Consider the following 13,803-nt stretch of genomic DNA (forward strand, 5'->3'; position numbering starts at 1 on the left):
AACTTATTTGTTCAACGTGTCATAGTTTTTCCTTCCTCTGTTGACTATCTTGGACTCAACTTTTTATGAGGAATAGTTATATTTCATCTACTTAACATTGATCCACTTCTGCCTCTCTACACACTATTGTAATCAGTTTCTTCCTTTCTGTTCCTATCACCCCCAAAGTCATATTATTCCATAACTGCCATACAAGGCCCTTATACATACATCCTACTTTAATTGTCAAACACCATGTATGTCCTCTATCGTCTAGTTTCTAAGCCTCCTCTATCATGTCTTCTGTCTTCCTATCCAGCAAGACTACCTGCCTGGTTCACTGCAATAAAAGTACAATGTCTGATCTCAACATTGTTACTGCTATTTCAGCAGGGAAACTCATGCACTGCTGAAGGTCTACTGTTATCTGCCAATCTGATGTAGTTTCAAAATAACCTCACACCTTCTGCTGGATAACTTTTCATCTCTCCAGCCTTCACAAAATATAAAAAATGTTATGTTATGTTTCCCTCTCTTCCTCCTCCTGGTTACAGCTAATTTGTCTTCTTTCGTCTTCAATAATCTGTCATGTCTTCATGTTTACCTATCAGTCAATGCAACTAGGCATGCCGACAATAATACATGTTGTAGAGTAGCATGTTTTTATTTTTTGTCGTTTTGTTTTTGTTTGTTTTTTTTTTTAATTTTTGTTGCACAGGCACATGACCTCGACGCATGGTTGGTCCTCGACATACCCGGGTATGAAAGATAGGTGGGTTATGTAGAACATCGTACACGGATCTTAGAAGAATCTTCGTCGGTATCCCTGTATACTTCAAATCTCGCTACAGGTCAAAACTAGCCATATTTGTGCCATTTCAGCCAACTTCCCCGTTGTTTCACTCCTACTGCCTTAACATTCCTACTCTCTTCTTCTATTATCTCTTCGTCCCTTCTCATTTGTTTTGTCCCATCTTGGTGCTTTTGTCATACCAAAGCTATGTCTCAACTGCTGTCAATTACACCAACGACGACTCAATTTCTTTCACTGCTTGCTTCGCTTTCAACTTCCTTCCTGTTCTTATCTTAACTTTATCCTTTCATAACATGTCGTGTCGTTTTACTTTTATAAAGTAAGTGTAACTTGGTTCGGGAACTATACAAGCGGATAATATAGAAACTTCTTGGTACACACAACGTACTTCTTACACATATACAGTAAACTTTACTTAGGACAACGGGGGATTCGTAAACTCATAGGCGGATCCAGGAAGGAGGAACAAGACACTGAAACACTTAAAACTACTGAAATTAAATTTATTAAGAGTTTCCAATAGATGTTAAGTAGGAAATGGCCGATTCAGTAAAAATTTGGGCTACTAGTGAAGAGTCCGCTCAGTTATCAATTTGCAAAATTTATGAAAACAGCATGTGCCCCCCTCCCTTTTAGAGATTGCCTTGATCCGCCACTGAAACTAGTAATGGTCACATTGGTAAGACCCCATGCTGGTATTGCTAGGCCTCCTTTATTGATCTTGTTGCTCTTTTTGATCTATTCTACTAATTGCTCTTGTATTTCTCACATATTTTCTGATGCTGCTTCTTGCCACTTGCTGCAGTTCTTTGGCTAGATCATTCAATCTCAGTTTCCGCTATATAGATGACGTGCTATCTTTAAACAATCCTAATTTCGGGGATTTGATACATCGCATCTACCAAAAAGAACTTGAGATAAAAGATACTACAGACACTGTGAAGTCAGCCTCATACTTGACCTAAACTTAGAAATCGATGGTAAAGGAAAACTATTGACCAAACTTTACCAAACGTGATGACTTTTCATTCAGAATTGTCAACTTTCCTTTCATCTGTGGCAACATCCCTTCGGCTCCTGCGTATGGAGTATTCATATCACAACTCATACGTTATGCGAAAGATTGCCAGGACTACGCAGACTTTTTGCATCGCGCTAGAACTCTAACAAATAGGCTTCTGGAACAGGGTTATGTTGCTACAAGATTGAAGTCATCACTACAGAAGTTTTAAGGTCGTCATCATGAACTCGTGGATCGTTATTGTGAATCCATCAGCACCATGAAAACTGATTTATTCAACGGGTCATAGTTTTCCTTTCCTCGTTTGTCTACCCCGGACTTGACTTTTTATGAGCAACTCGGCGGGTGTTTCTAGAAAAGCAGAGGATGCTTACCCTACCGGTGCACATGGTCCATGCTCCCAGTTTTTAGTGGAGTGCGAGTTGCTCATTTACTTTTGTTACTTTTTATGTATGATTTTAGTTACTTTATGTTCTTTGTTCTGTATGTCTGTTTTCCATGTCTGGTCTTTGTCCCTGGATTACATTCTTTTGATTACCGCTATAACTTTGGTTCCCTTGATTACTCTTTGAATGGTAGGTCAGACTCAACTCATCAAATTGTTCTTTTGGTTACGTTGGTCTTTACAATGTCCCACATTCTTCGGGGTCTTTTTCTCATCTCTTATCACTGTGAGTCTCTATGAGATGTTCTCTCACTTTCTCCATATAATTCTCCAGTTTACCAGATCCTCTTGCTCCAAACGTTTTATAGGGCTGCCTGTAAATTTCAATGTCTCTTTTGCCCTTTGCTATGGCAAGCGGTTGTGGAATTTATTACCTATTTATTAATATCAATAAATCATTTATTGGTATCAGTAACTGAATTACTGATATTAAGGATTAATAATTGATATCAATAAATATAACATGTTTATTCACATATATATATATATATATATTAATATCAATAAATAATTTATCAACACGTTAATAAATATTTATCAACATGTTAATAATTAATTATTAATATCAATAAATTGTACAATTAGTGTTTATTAACAAGTTATAAAATCATTTATTGATATCAATAAAGAGGGTGTCACTATAGGTGGTTAAATCGTGGACAGAAAAGTGTTTGAAATTGCTTATTTTATGGGATATTTCCCGGCATGCATAAACCGGAATAAGATTTAATAACACGTTAATCAATATTTATTAACATATTTATAGATCGTTCAATTTATTAAAGTCAATAAATGATGTTTAATTTAGTACTCGATACAGGTATTGTACCAGAACTTTGGTCGCAAGGAATTTTTGTACCTATTTATAAGAACAAAGGTTTGGTATCGGATCCGAAAAATTATAGAGGAATTACATTACACTAAATTCATGCTTAGGGAAAACCTTCTCATCTATTTTAAACAAAAGCCCAATCTCATCAGAAAACTTAGTCTTCTGATGAGAATGGGCTCTTATATGAATCACAGACTGGATTTCGGAAGGGTTATTCTACTGTTCACAATATTTTTGTGTTAGCGTTATAGCCCTTTTAGCTATATATTTTTCAAAAGGTAACAAACTTTTTTTCACATTTGTTGACTTTAAAAGAAAAGCATTTGACACAGTTTGGAGAGATGGTCTGTGGTTAAAAGTTGAAAAATACAATGAAAAAGGGAAAATAATTTCAGATAATCATGTCTGGTCTTTGTCCCTGGATCACATTCTTTTGATTACCAATGGCTGTCTGTCCAACATGTGAAAAGGAAAGTAAGTGAAAGTTTTACCCTGTACAAATTGGTGAGTGGAATTGGAAGTAAAATAGCTTAAAATCTTACCGGGGATGCTCATAGGAAGTGTGATTATTTAAAAAGCCTATTGTCCAAAGCAAGAAAATCAGAAAAAAAATATTCGTATTTTTCGCTGGAAATCTGTCATTTTGAAGGTTAAAGTGGGTATTTTTTTGTCAGTTTTTGTGCATTTTTACATAATTTCTGTGTGGTTGCCATGGTGAAATTTATTCTTGTGTTTGGATTTTTGTCTTTAATATGTTCATGCATTGACATGTCCTTTTATTAGCTTCCATTTGATATATACATGTATGCATGGTTTGTATTTTTTTTTACCAATGAATCCCCGAAGGAAAACACGCGCTGAACAAAATATGGCATAGGCTACAAAAATATGGAGTGCTCACTGATATCACCAATACTGTTATATTGCTATGCATGAGGTCTGGGGTTTTGAAAATATGCAAAACAATGAAAAGGTGCATCTTAAATTTTGTAAAAATATTCTTAAGCTGAGAAAAGCACTCCGAATTTTATGGTTTATGGACAGTTGGGTAGAATTCCACTTGAAGTATTTGTTAAGATAAGAATGGTTAGCTTTTGGGCAAGAACTATGCAAAACGAACAAAAACTGTCAAATCTAATGCTTCGGCTGATGATTCAATTGCATGACAATAAGCCAATCAAATTTAGGTGGGTTTTCTACGTTAATCCTATCTTGGATGATACGGGTCTTAGTTACTTATGGAACGAACACGTTAAAGTAAATATTAATTGGCTGAAGGTCGCAATGAAACAGATATTATGTGATCAATTCTATCAATCTTGGTTTTCCCAAATGGACAACATATCTCACGGTGAATTCTACTCTAATTTTAAACATGAATTTAGAATTGAACCACATCTTCTCAGTTTGTCCCCAGCAAAACGTATTCATTTGACAAAATTAAGATGTTCTAACTTAAAATAGCTAATATCATATGAAAGTGAATGTGTTAAAATATAAATGTGAATCTGTTTGTATTCATATGTTTTATGATATTGACTGTTCTGTGTATTGTGTCTGTGTATTTGTCTTATTTATGTACATGTTTGTGTTTGTTGTTTTTTCTGTTGTTCTCTTGTATACCTACCGTGTCTGAGGCTATATTGTAAAAAATAAATGATTTATCAACATGTTAATAAATATTTATCAACATGTTACTAATTCATCTATTCATTGATATCAATAAATCATTTATGACAATGTTGATAAATAGTTATTAACATGTTATTAAATATTCATCAATATCAATAAATGAGGAATAAATTCCCCAACGGCTTGCCAAAGAGGAAAAAAATGAATGTTTTCTAATATTAAGAAATAATTTTTGAAATATTAGAAATTCAATTTTTAATATAACAAAATCTTTTTTAAATATTAATCATTTTTAATATTAAAACTTGAATTTCTAATGTTAAAGAACGATGTTTTAATATTAGAAAATTGATTTGTTGTATTTAATTATGATTTTTTAATATTACATCTATAAGGTCTTTGTTTTTACATTAGTCCTAGTTAAACAGTTCTCTTGCAAAAGAGAAGAAAACTGCATAATGGAAACATTTTCCACTTACAGTCAAGTACTCAACAAAAAACATTCTAAATTCTTATGAATTCCGGTATATAAAGGACTTTAAGGCTAAATCCATCGGTACTAACTCACAGTTAATACTTCAAAATCAATATTTTAACTAAATCTTGTATCAAACAATTTTAATCAACTTCTAAATAGTTATATAAATTTGCAGTCTGAAAAATGTTTCCTTGGACAAAAACAGTATAGTATAGTACTTGTTTGGCAGCTGTATATATCCAGAGGCACTGCCAGTATCATTTAGTTTCAGAACCAATATATCGTGTGTGTTCATTCAGCACTTCAAAACACTGTCATTAACTTTTCTTTAGAATATTTCTTTCATTAAATCCTGCAAATCTTCACAATTAGATAAAACTAAGTTATTTTTACGTGTGCAGTATTAATGTCTTGATACCTAATAAAACCCTCATCCGTTATTCTTGCATGTGTAGTATTACTGTCTCGATACTAAATAAAACCCTCATCTTTTTAACAGAGAAGCGATTCATCCACATTTGTCTATCTGCAAATATAAGAAGAGCAGACATTTATTTTCAATACTTTATGAAATTTATAAATTTTTTTTTTTGACATACACCTAATTGTATATCAAAGCCTGCATTTGTTGAATGAGGGTATTGTGTTACTCTACATCTATAGTAAATCTAAATGTATAATTCAAAATCAATGTCTATTGAATATTCTACGAAAAACATCATCTGACATCACTATGGCTATGAAATATTTTTTTTAAAGAACATTGCGTATCCCATAAAAAAGTTCAGAATGGTGATCGGATACATAACATTATTTTTTTCGGCCTTGGATATTTCTCATCAATTGACTTGCATGCACCAATACAGTTGACTTACCTATCTGTCTTACACGCACTGGAAAGTGCATCCCAAGAAGTATTTTGCTGTAGGTTGTATATAAGTGTGTAGATTACAAATTGGATCACTAGGTCAAGGATCGACATTAAATCACGTTATAATGCATTTAATGAGGTAAATGAATGAACCCTAACTTGCCCGAATAAACATTCAACTTTTGTAATAATGTTTTAATTAATAAACCCTACTGCTTCTTTGCAAAATTTGATATAAAAAAGGGTAATTGCCTAAATACAAAAATTAATTGTTTTTGAAACTTTTTTTGAAAGGTTTGTGCTCCTATTTTGGTTTTTGAATTAAACAAAATCAGCTGCTCTTCTATATTATTGGTTGAAGGATTTTACTTGTGCTCTTTTGCTATTGTAAAACAGGAATAACGGCTGAACGATTTATTCAGAAAGAAATCATAAAAAGAAAGTCCATATATCAAAATTATCAGGTTACATTTCTTTTACCCTATGTATTAATTTTTATATAACAATGCATACATTATGCCAGTACATTTCAAACCTATAATGACTTTGTGAACCGTTTAAAGTTATCAAAGCTATAAAACATTCAGACAAACAGATAATGGATGTTCATTCAAAATGTCTTCAAATTAATGTTGTGTAGTTATGGTTGTTGTCATTTGACTACTGCCGTTTGACTACTGTCATTCGACTACTGTCATTTGACTACTGCCGTTTGACTACTGTCATTTGACTACTGTCATTTGACTACTGCCGTTTGACTACTGTCATTTGACTACTGTCATTTGACTACTGCCGTTTGACTACTGTCATTTGACTACTGTCGTTTGACTACTGCCGTTTATCCGTTATATTGGTATTACCCTTAATCAAATTTGGTTGCCAAAAGACTCAAAAATCATCTCAATAGGTATAATTCGTTGAACGTAATGCTGTTGCCATTTCCACCATATGAACAGATTCGAATAATGTTGTCCTGACCGTATATCTGCACTATACTTACAGTTTTAGCGAAGTCGAGGCAGCTCATTTATTGTTTTTGTCTATGTTTATCTTATCGTAGTAATTTTGTGTTTATTATGGCATTTTGTCTGTGTGTATGGCTTATTTTTACTGGTATTCTTTGTTTCCGGATTGTATACTGGGTTATGGATAGCCTGTTTCTCGTTCTTACTATGGTCTACTTGCTTTTCATTAGTGACATTGTGGATGGTTTGTTACGTCCGATATCTCTTGTTTGTATTGACTCAGGTTAATTAAATCACCGTCGTTTTAATATCGTTGGTGAAATTGAAGAAACGGAGTATTATATCTTTTGGCATTTGGAGTTCTGTAATTGAGTTGTTTTCCTTGGTTATGCCATTCCTCATTTTTAATTTGCTGCTAATGAATTTCCTTTCAGTACGTGCTAAATGTAGAATTTTGTCTTGCGTAACTGAACCATGTTTTATAGTTTTCTGTAATGCTCCGTGATTTTTGTTTTAACTCGCCATGACCATGCAGTAAAGCATGTTAAAATTATGGGATGAATTCAAAAATCAAGCATATTTTGTCGTATAACATTACTTCAAAAAGGGCATTTTTATCATCAGATTTTATTGATGTGTTCTGCTACATACTCTTCTAATTCAAATCATGCCCGAAATATACAACTCAAACATATGTTTTCACAGTCAAATCAAACCGCGCTTTGACGAATAATATAGTCGCTTTTTACATCGGATAAGAGTTTGTAAATGTGGTCTACCTTTTGATAATTCGAAAACCTTAAAGAAACGATGAGATAAAAATCTGAGTTGTGGCTGGGAGGGACAACAACATAATTCTAATGAAGAGCGGGGAGACAGTTCTCCGATTTTGAATACTTTTAGTCGAACATTTATGCAGTGTTTAAGGTTGCAAAGGCAAAGTACCTTACAACCTTTACTCAATCTGCCAGTGAGTCAAGTTGTGCTCCCTCTTTCTTCTCTCACACGATCTTGATTAGTCTTCATCTGTGCCCATTATATTTAAAATATGTGGTACCATTTACCTGTCACGGTCCTCTCAACTTCGGTCCGGGGGATATCTATCTTCGGAGATTCTCATTTTGAATCATGTTCAGATTTGACAATGGAGATTGTAAACAAAATTAAGGGCACTGGAATTTTCACAAGTCAGGGGGTTCCTGAGGTGCGTCTTGTATGTACTTAGGTCCTGCAATGCTTGTCTACATTTTAAAAAGTACGGGCATTAGTGTTGCTGTCAATGACAAGAAGAGACAACATGCACAATTTAATTTTGAAATAAGTCGATTCTTCTTTCATTACTTCTTTTCGAATATTGCTCTTTTGGATAAATCATGGTGTCATGACGAAGCTCAGTTCTGATAGATTTTAAAGCTAGGAGAGAAGTCACATGACACATGATAGTTACTTATATGTACTTGGAAAAAGTATTTATGCCTCCTCTGTCAAATGCAAAATTTCGAACGTTTTTGAGGACATCAACTCTCAGTGAGAAGAGATTAGTACAAATTTTGTAGACTCAAAGAAGATTTTGAAGTTTCCACACCATGATAACCGATCAGTTCTTCATACTTTACATTCCCTCCTTTCCTTTTTAGTCCACAAAGAACGTTACATTTTTGAACGCCTTGGTGAGTGATTCTGGAAAAGCAGAAGACGCTTACCCTCCCAGTGAACCTGGACTTTACCTTAGTTTTCACTTGAGACATGATTGCTCATTTACCTTTGTATTTCTATGTACGTGTTATTTTAGTCTTTTAACGTTCTTTGTCGGATTTGTATTTTGTTCAATAAAAAGCTTCTTCTCCGATTGTCAGTCTTTGTAAATATTAAGAGAAAATGCAAGGGAACCAGGATTCAAACACTTATAAATAGATTAATTGATTGAATGATTGATTGATTGTTGGGATTTAACGCCCTAGCAGAAATATGTCAGCTATATTCAGGTGATGAACCCAACATGAAATGATGATAGGAAAGAGGGATGGGACACAAGGTAACAGGGTCGACAAATTCTTATTTTTAGAAAAAAGGAGAGATGGATAGTGTCAGGCAATTTAGCCTCCTGTGGCGGAGCGCAATGGTTCCTACTCCTATCGAATACCACAGCAAGAAGGGTTATTTAACGTGCGAGGAACTTGGCATCTTTCCCAACACGGTGCACCACTATGGTTTGCGGTCAGGTTTTCCGTATTATAGCCTGACAACCCCAGCATGTAACACGCCAGGGGTACCCCATTCCACCACCTGGTGCACACAACCCAGTTGCTATGTGAGCAGAGCGCCTAGACCACGGCTAGGTTTCTGAGCACTTTTACGACAAGCATAGCGCTGCTGCAGACCTATTCTTTTGACACCCGGATCTGCACGGGGCTATAAAAATATACCATAACAAATGTGCAAAAAGTATTATTATTTTAATACATTCAGAAATTAAGATCAGCCAATAACATACAGAACTGGTGCGTGTAGAGGTAGGAATATGTTAAATCTATTACTAATGTGTAAGTGTTTATTTAACCGTATTGAATGGAGTGGCTTTTATGAAAATTTTCGTTTGATAGAGATTTTGTAAAACTTGAATCAGTGTTTTTCATTTTTTATTATTACCTTTATTATTTATATTGTTGTATTTGTTATTATTTTTAATGTTGATACTTAATGAGTTCTCTTTGTACCGATTAAATGACACCAAAATGCAAGCGTTTTCGTCCTATGGTAACTTGTACAGTCGAATTTATGCTATATTCAAACGGAAAACTGAAAATCCCCTTTTCAGCAATTTTATTTTTATTAAGTTTGGACTGTGCTGTGAAAATTTTAACAAGTCATTCAAGTTACCAAAAACACGAATGGTGACACAACAAATAAAAAAAACAGAAAAAGATGTAGAAGAAAAAAAAAAACAGAAAAAAAACAAAACAAAACAACTTAGGGTTTTCATATTAATATATTGTTTTAAGTAGTCAATGGGGTACACATTTTGCTTATGAATTCAAAACAATAAGAGTGATTGCAAACTTCTTGCTTATGTTATGAACATTAGGACTACAAGATTATAGTTGCATTGTTAACTTAGGCGGGGCATTAGGTCTTTTTAAGTCGCTAATAGTGTTGGCGACTTCTTGCACTCGTAATTTTTGTATTTAATATTTGCATATGATTTGCATTAATGTGTAGTTATACGCCACATAATCCAGCAGATCTTCGGCGTGTTCACCGCCACAGTGTCATATTTCTAGCTTCAAACGTGATAAAAATATACCTCTTAAATATCATACACGTGTGTTCTACGTATGTTTCTTGCTCGTATGAGAACGGGAAACTTTACATAAAATGGTAATTTAGCTTTGAACATTACGCGGTTTCCGATTTAGGCACTGATGCTAGTTACAAGTTTATATAGGTCATATACAATAGCATGCCAAAAAATTTATGAATGTTCATTGCTACCTACTAAATCTGGTTCATAAACTGGTTCCCTGTCAATATTATAAGTGACCCAAAGATCACTACATTTTTTCAAACATATCATACACATGTCTATGCGTGATTTTTGCTTGTATTAGAACGGGAATTCACATTAAAAGATGAAATGATCGGTTAGCATTGAATTAACGTTATTATTGACAGTTTCCGATTCAAACACAGGCGTTCGTTACAATTGATTATATAAAGGTCATATATATTATAAGGACACCGATATCTATATATAGCCATTCAGGTCATAACGGTTACGAAAGAGTACGCAATAATATCAAGGGAACCAAGATTTTAGCGGAAGTCACCCGATTTCAGAGCTTATATCGCATTTGTACCTTTTCGGATGTTTAAAGTACGTCAAAATCAGTGACAGTGAATATTTGACGATTAGGGACTTTGAAGACTTCGGTCTTTGATTTTTACAGAGTGTTTCGGAATTTATTTCGTCAAAGTCATTTAGGTCCTCTAAAATATAAGTTATATGAAACGATTTCGGGGTAACAAGAAGTTGCGTTCTTTACAAGTTGCTCCATTACATATACATGAAAACTGAATCTTCTGCATGTGGTCATTTAAGAAAGTAGAAATGTTTCACAGCACACACATACACATATACACACATACACACACTGCATTTTGTACATGTTAAGCAAAAGAAATACAAAACAATTTCTCCATTGCAATAACATAAAGACATATCTAAAATCTAAATCAAATCAAAAAATGAACTAAACCAATTAAATACAAAACATAACAAAGGAGGAAAAAATTGGTCTAACTATAAAGCACCTGGTATTTCCGAACACATCACATCAATGTCCTATAGCTTCATAGGTTTGCTTGTACTGTACCTGAAAGTAGTTTTTGTTCTTTTAATGTTTAAGTAGCCAATTATATATATATAAAGGTCTGAAAAATTCCCAACGATGTGTTAGCGCTGTCCCTCCGCGGGACTCGAACTCGTACCGCTGGGACATCTATGGCAACACAGAGTCCAGCGCCCTATACCACTCGGCCAGCTAGGCTATATGAAAATATAGCTTTCGCTGGCCGGGTCATTCCTCCTCGTAGGATTAATCTAGGGCTGTAACTTAGTACACGATATATGGTTGTACGGGACAGTTCAGGAAGACCCGGCCAGCGAAAGCTTTATTTTCATATAGCCTAGCTAGCCGAGTGGTCTAGGGCGCTGGACTCTGTGCAGGCGGTGTTGACGTAGATGTCACAGCGGCACGAGTTCGAGTCCTGTGGTGGGAACGACCAAAAATTTGTGTCGCAAAATTGACAGTTCTAACATCGTTGGGAATTTTTCAGACCTTTCTATACGTTTACATTATCTTCCCTGTATCAATTTGATCCGATGGAGCAGTGTAGCGAATAGAGTCGTCACATTCTGAGACGTTATATATATCTTCAACTGTTAACACAGTATCTTGATATTTAAACTTAAAAACTAAGGTTACCTAAGATAGCTTTCTTTGAAAATAAACATTAAAAAGAAATAGTATGGGCTGTGAATATTTTTTATAACTATTTTGACAGGTCGTTTATTCTTGTGTTATATCATCGACACTATTTATCATGTTTTGGTACTTTTGTCAGGTACATATGTTTTATACATTACCATTGCCGGATGTTTGTATATTTTGATTCACATCGTCAACGCCATGATAGTTCCGGTACCTGTCGGAGAAAAGGCAGATTGAGAATTTCATTTTTTACCCTTTACAAAAATAGAAGAGATAATTAAATTGTAACTTGGAATTGTTATCCTAAACTTGGAAGTAAAATTTATAAATCTAAGTATCATCAATTTATAATAAATACCAAGTTTTTATCTATGTTACACGACGTACACAAACGTAACATGTTGATTGGATGTTTCAAATAGCAAAATGAAAGATTTAAAAAAGAGTAATCAAAAGACTAACGAAATGAAATAGTACAATTTGTTTAATAAAAAGCGCACCTTAAATAGTTCGCAAGAAATATACCAGCTAAGGAAATAATAAGGAGTACAAATATAGCACCGATTCCACCTCCCAATACGGTTGACAATGCCAATGGTTCTCGTACTTCTTCTATACATATGAAAATGATTAAACATGATTTTACATTATGTTCTGACAGTATGAACTTTTTTTTTGTTATAATCTTTCATATCAACAATCATTTTTTGTAAATGCTAATAAAGAAATTTTATACTTATATGTTAATTTACTATTAAACATCAATGGAAGAGGATTTCTTCCGACAGTTATTCTCATCCCTTATCTTTAATGTGTGTTTTAATCGCACCTTATTACTTTTTGTAACATACGATACTCAGAGGGCATATTTTGGTAAATAAAGAAAGCTTACACTATCAATTTCCTGCTTCTTGTCATTAATGTTGGTATTTACCAAGTGTTTGAAACTTATTTCATGATATATTTTGTGTGTGTGTGATTTTCACTCCTTCAATTTTTATCTATATGTTGCGTTGGTGATCTCGGTTTTTAATTGCTTGGGTTGGATTTTTGAATTACGATGCAGTTATTTTGAATGCGAAAAACAAACTACAGTTTACATGAATTATTACACCAGTATTCGAGGTTCTACCAGCAACAGTTTACATGAATTTTTATACCAGTATTTGGGGTTCTTCCAGCAAAACATACAACTAGTAAGACAGGAGGAGACACTTGATTTAAAAGGTAAAAAATGATAAATGAAAAATATTTGTTATTGTACTTCATATTTCTCCTGGTATAAAATTTGGAAATTGTCATATGTTTATGACGCCATAAAAAAACCAATGACTTTGATTTGAGTTTATATTGTGACAATACCTCGTTCACTAAATTAAAACCACATTTTTTACATTACTCAATACATTATATTAACATCATCGAAATAATAAAATACAAAATATATTACCAATAAACTGACATCGTGAACCAGTGAAACCGGCTTTGCATCCTTTCTTCTCACATTTTCCCTCTAATCGATCACATAGGTTTTCAATACACCCGTAACATATCTGACTACAGTCGTGACCATATCTTCCCAAATTACATCCTGTATTTCATTATTAAAATATATTGATTTGAGGATATGTGATTGATTTACAAAAATGCATAGTCTATTTAAAGAGTAATCAATGAAACCAAATTTCTAGCAAAAATGCGAAAGAGTACAATCATTGGATGAAGACTAAACAGAAAAAAAAACAGACACAAACAAAAAAAGAACGAGTAATAAC

At 33.8% G+C, this 13,803-nt stretch overlaps 1 protein-coding gene across 7 annotated transcripts in view; it reads right to left on the bottom strand.

Annotated features, from left to right (window-relative positions):
* Positions 1-9,478: 9,478 nt before the first annotated feature.
* LOC148626854 (uncharacterized) overlaps positions 9,479-13,803 on the bottom strand; it is a 47,876-nt gene continuing 43,551 nt past the window's right edge. For 6 of the 7 annotated variants that reach the window (XM_088550245.1, XM_088550110.1, XM_088550172.1 and 3 more), the window contains 4 exons: positions 13,479-13,619; positions 12,529-12,640; positions 12,184-12,242; positions 9,479-11,410 (listed from right to left, as the gene is read on the bottom strand). In XM_088550245.1, the coding sequence (XP_088406371.1) occupies positions 11,388-11,410; positions 12,184-12,242; positions 12,529-12,640; positions 13,479-13,619 (335 nt within the window). In that variant the 3' untranslated portion in view covers positions 9,479-11,387. The remainder of the gene's footprint in view (positions 11,411-12,183; positions 12,243-12,528; positions 12,641-13,478; positions 13,620-13,803) is intronic. The other variant, XM_088550328.1, reaches the window with a different exon arrangement.

The sequence above is a fragment of the Perna viridis genome, chromosome 1, assembly GCF_037379345.1.
Source record: "Perna viridis isolate PV_CMFRI_1.1 ecotype Kerala chromosome 1, ASM3737934v1, whole genome shotgun sequence".
Classification (NCBI taxonomy): domain Eukaryota; kingdom Metazoa; phylum Mollusca; class Bivalvia; order Mytilida; family Mytilidae; genus Perna; species Perna viridis.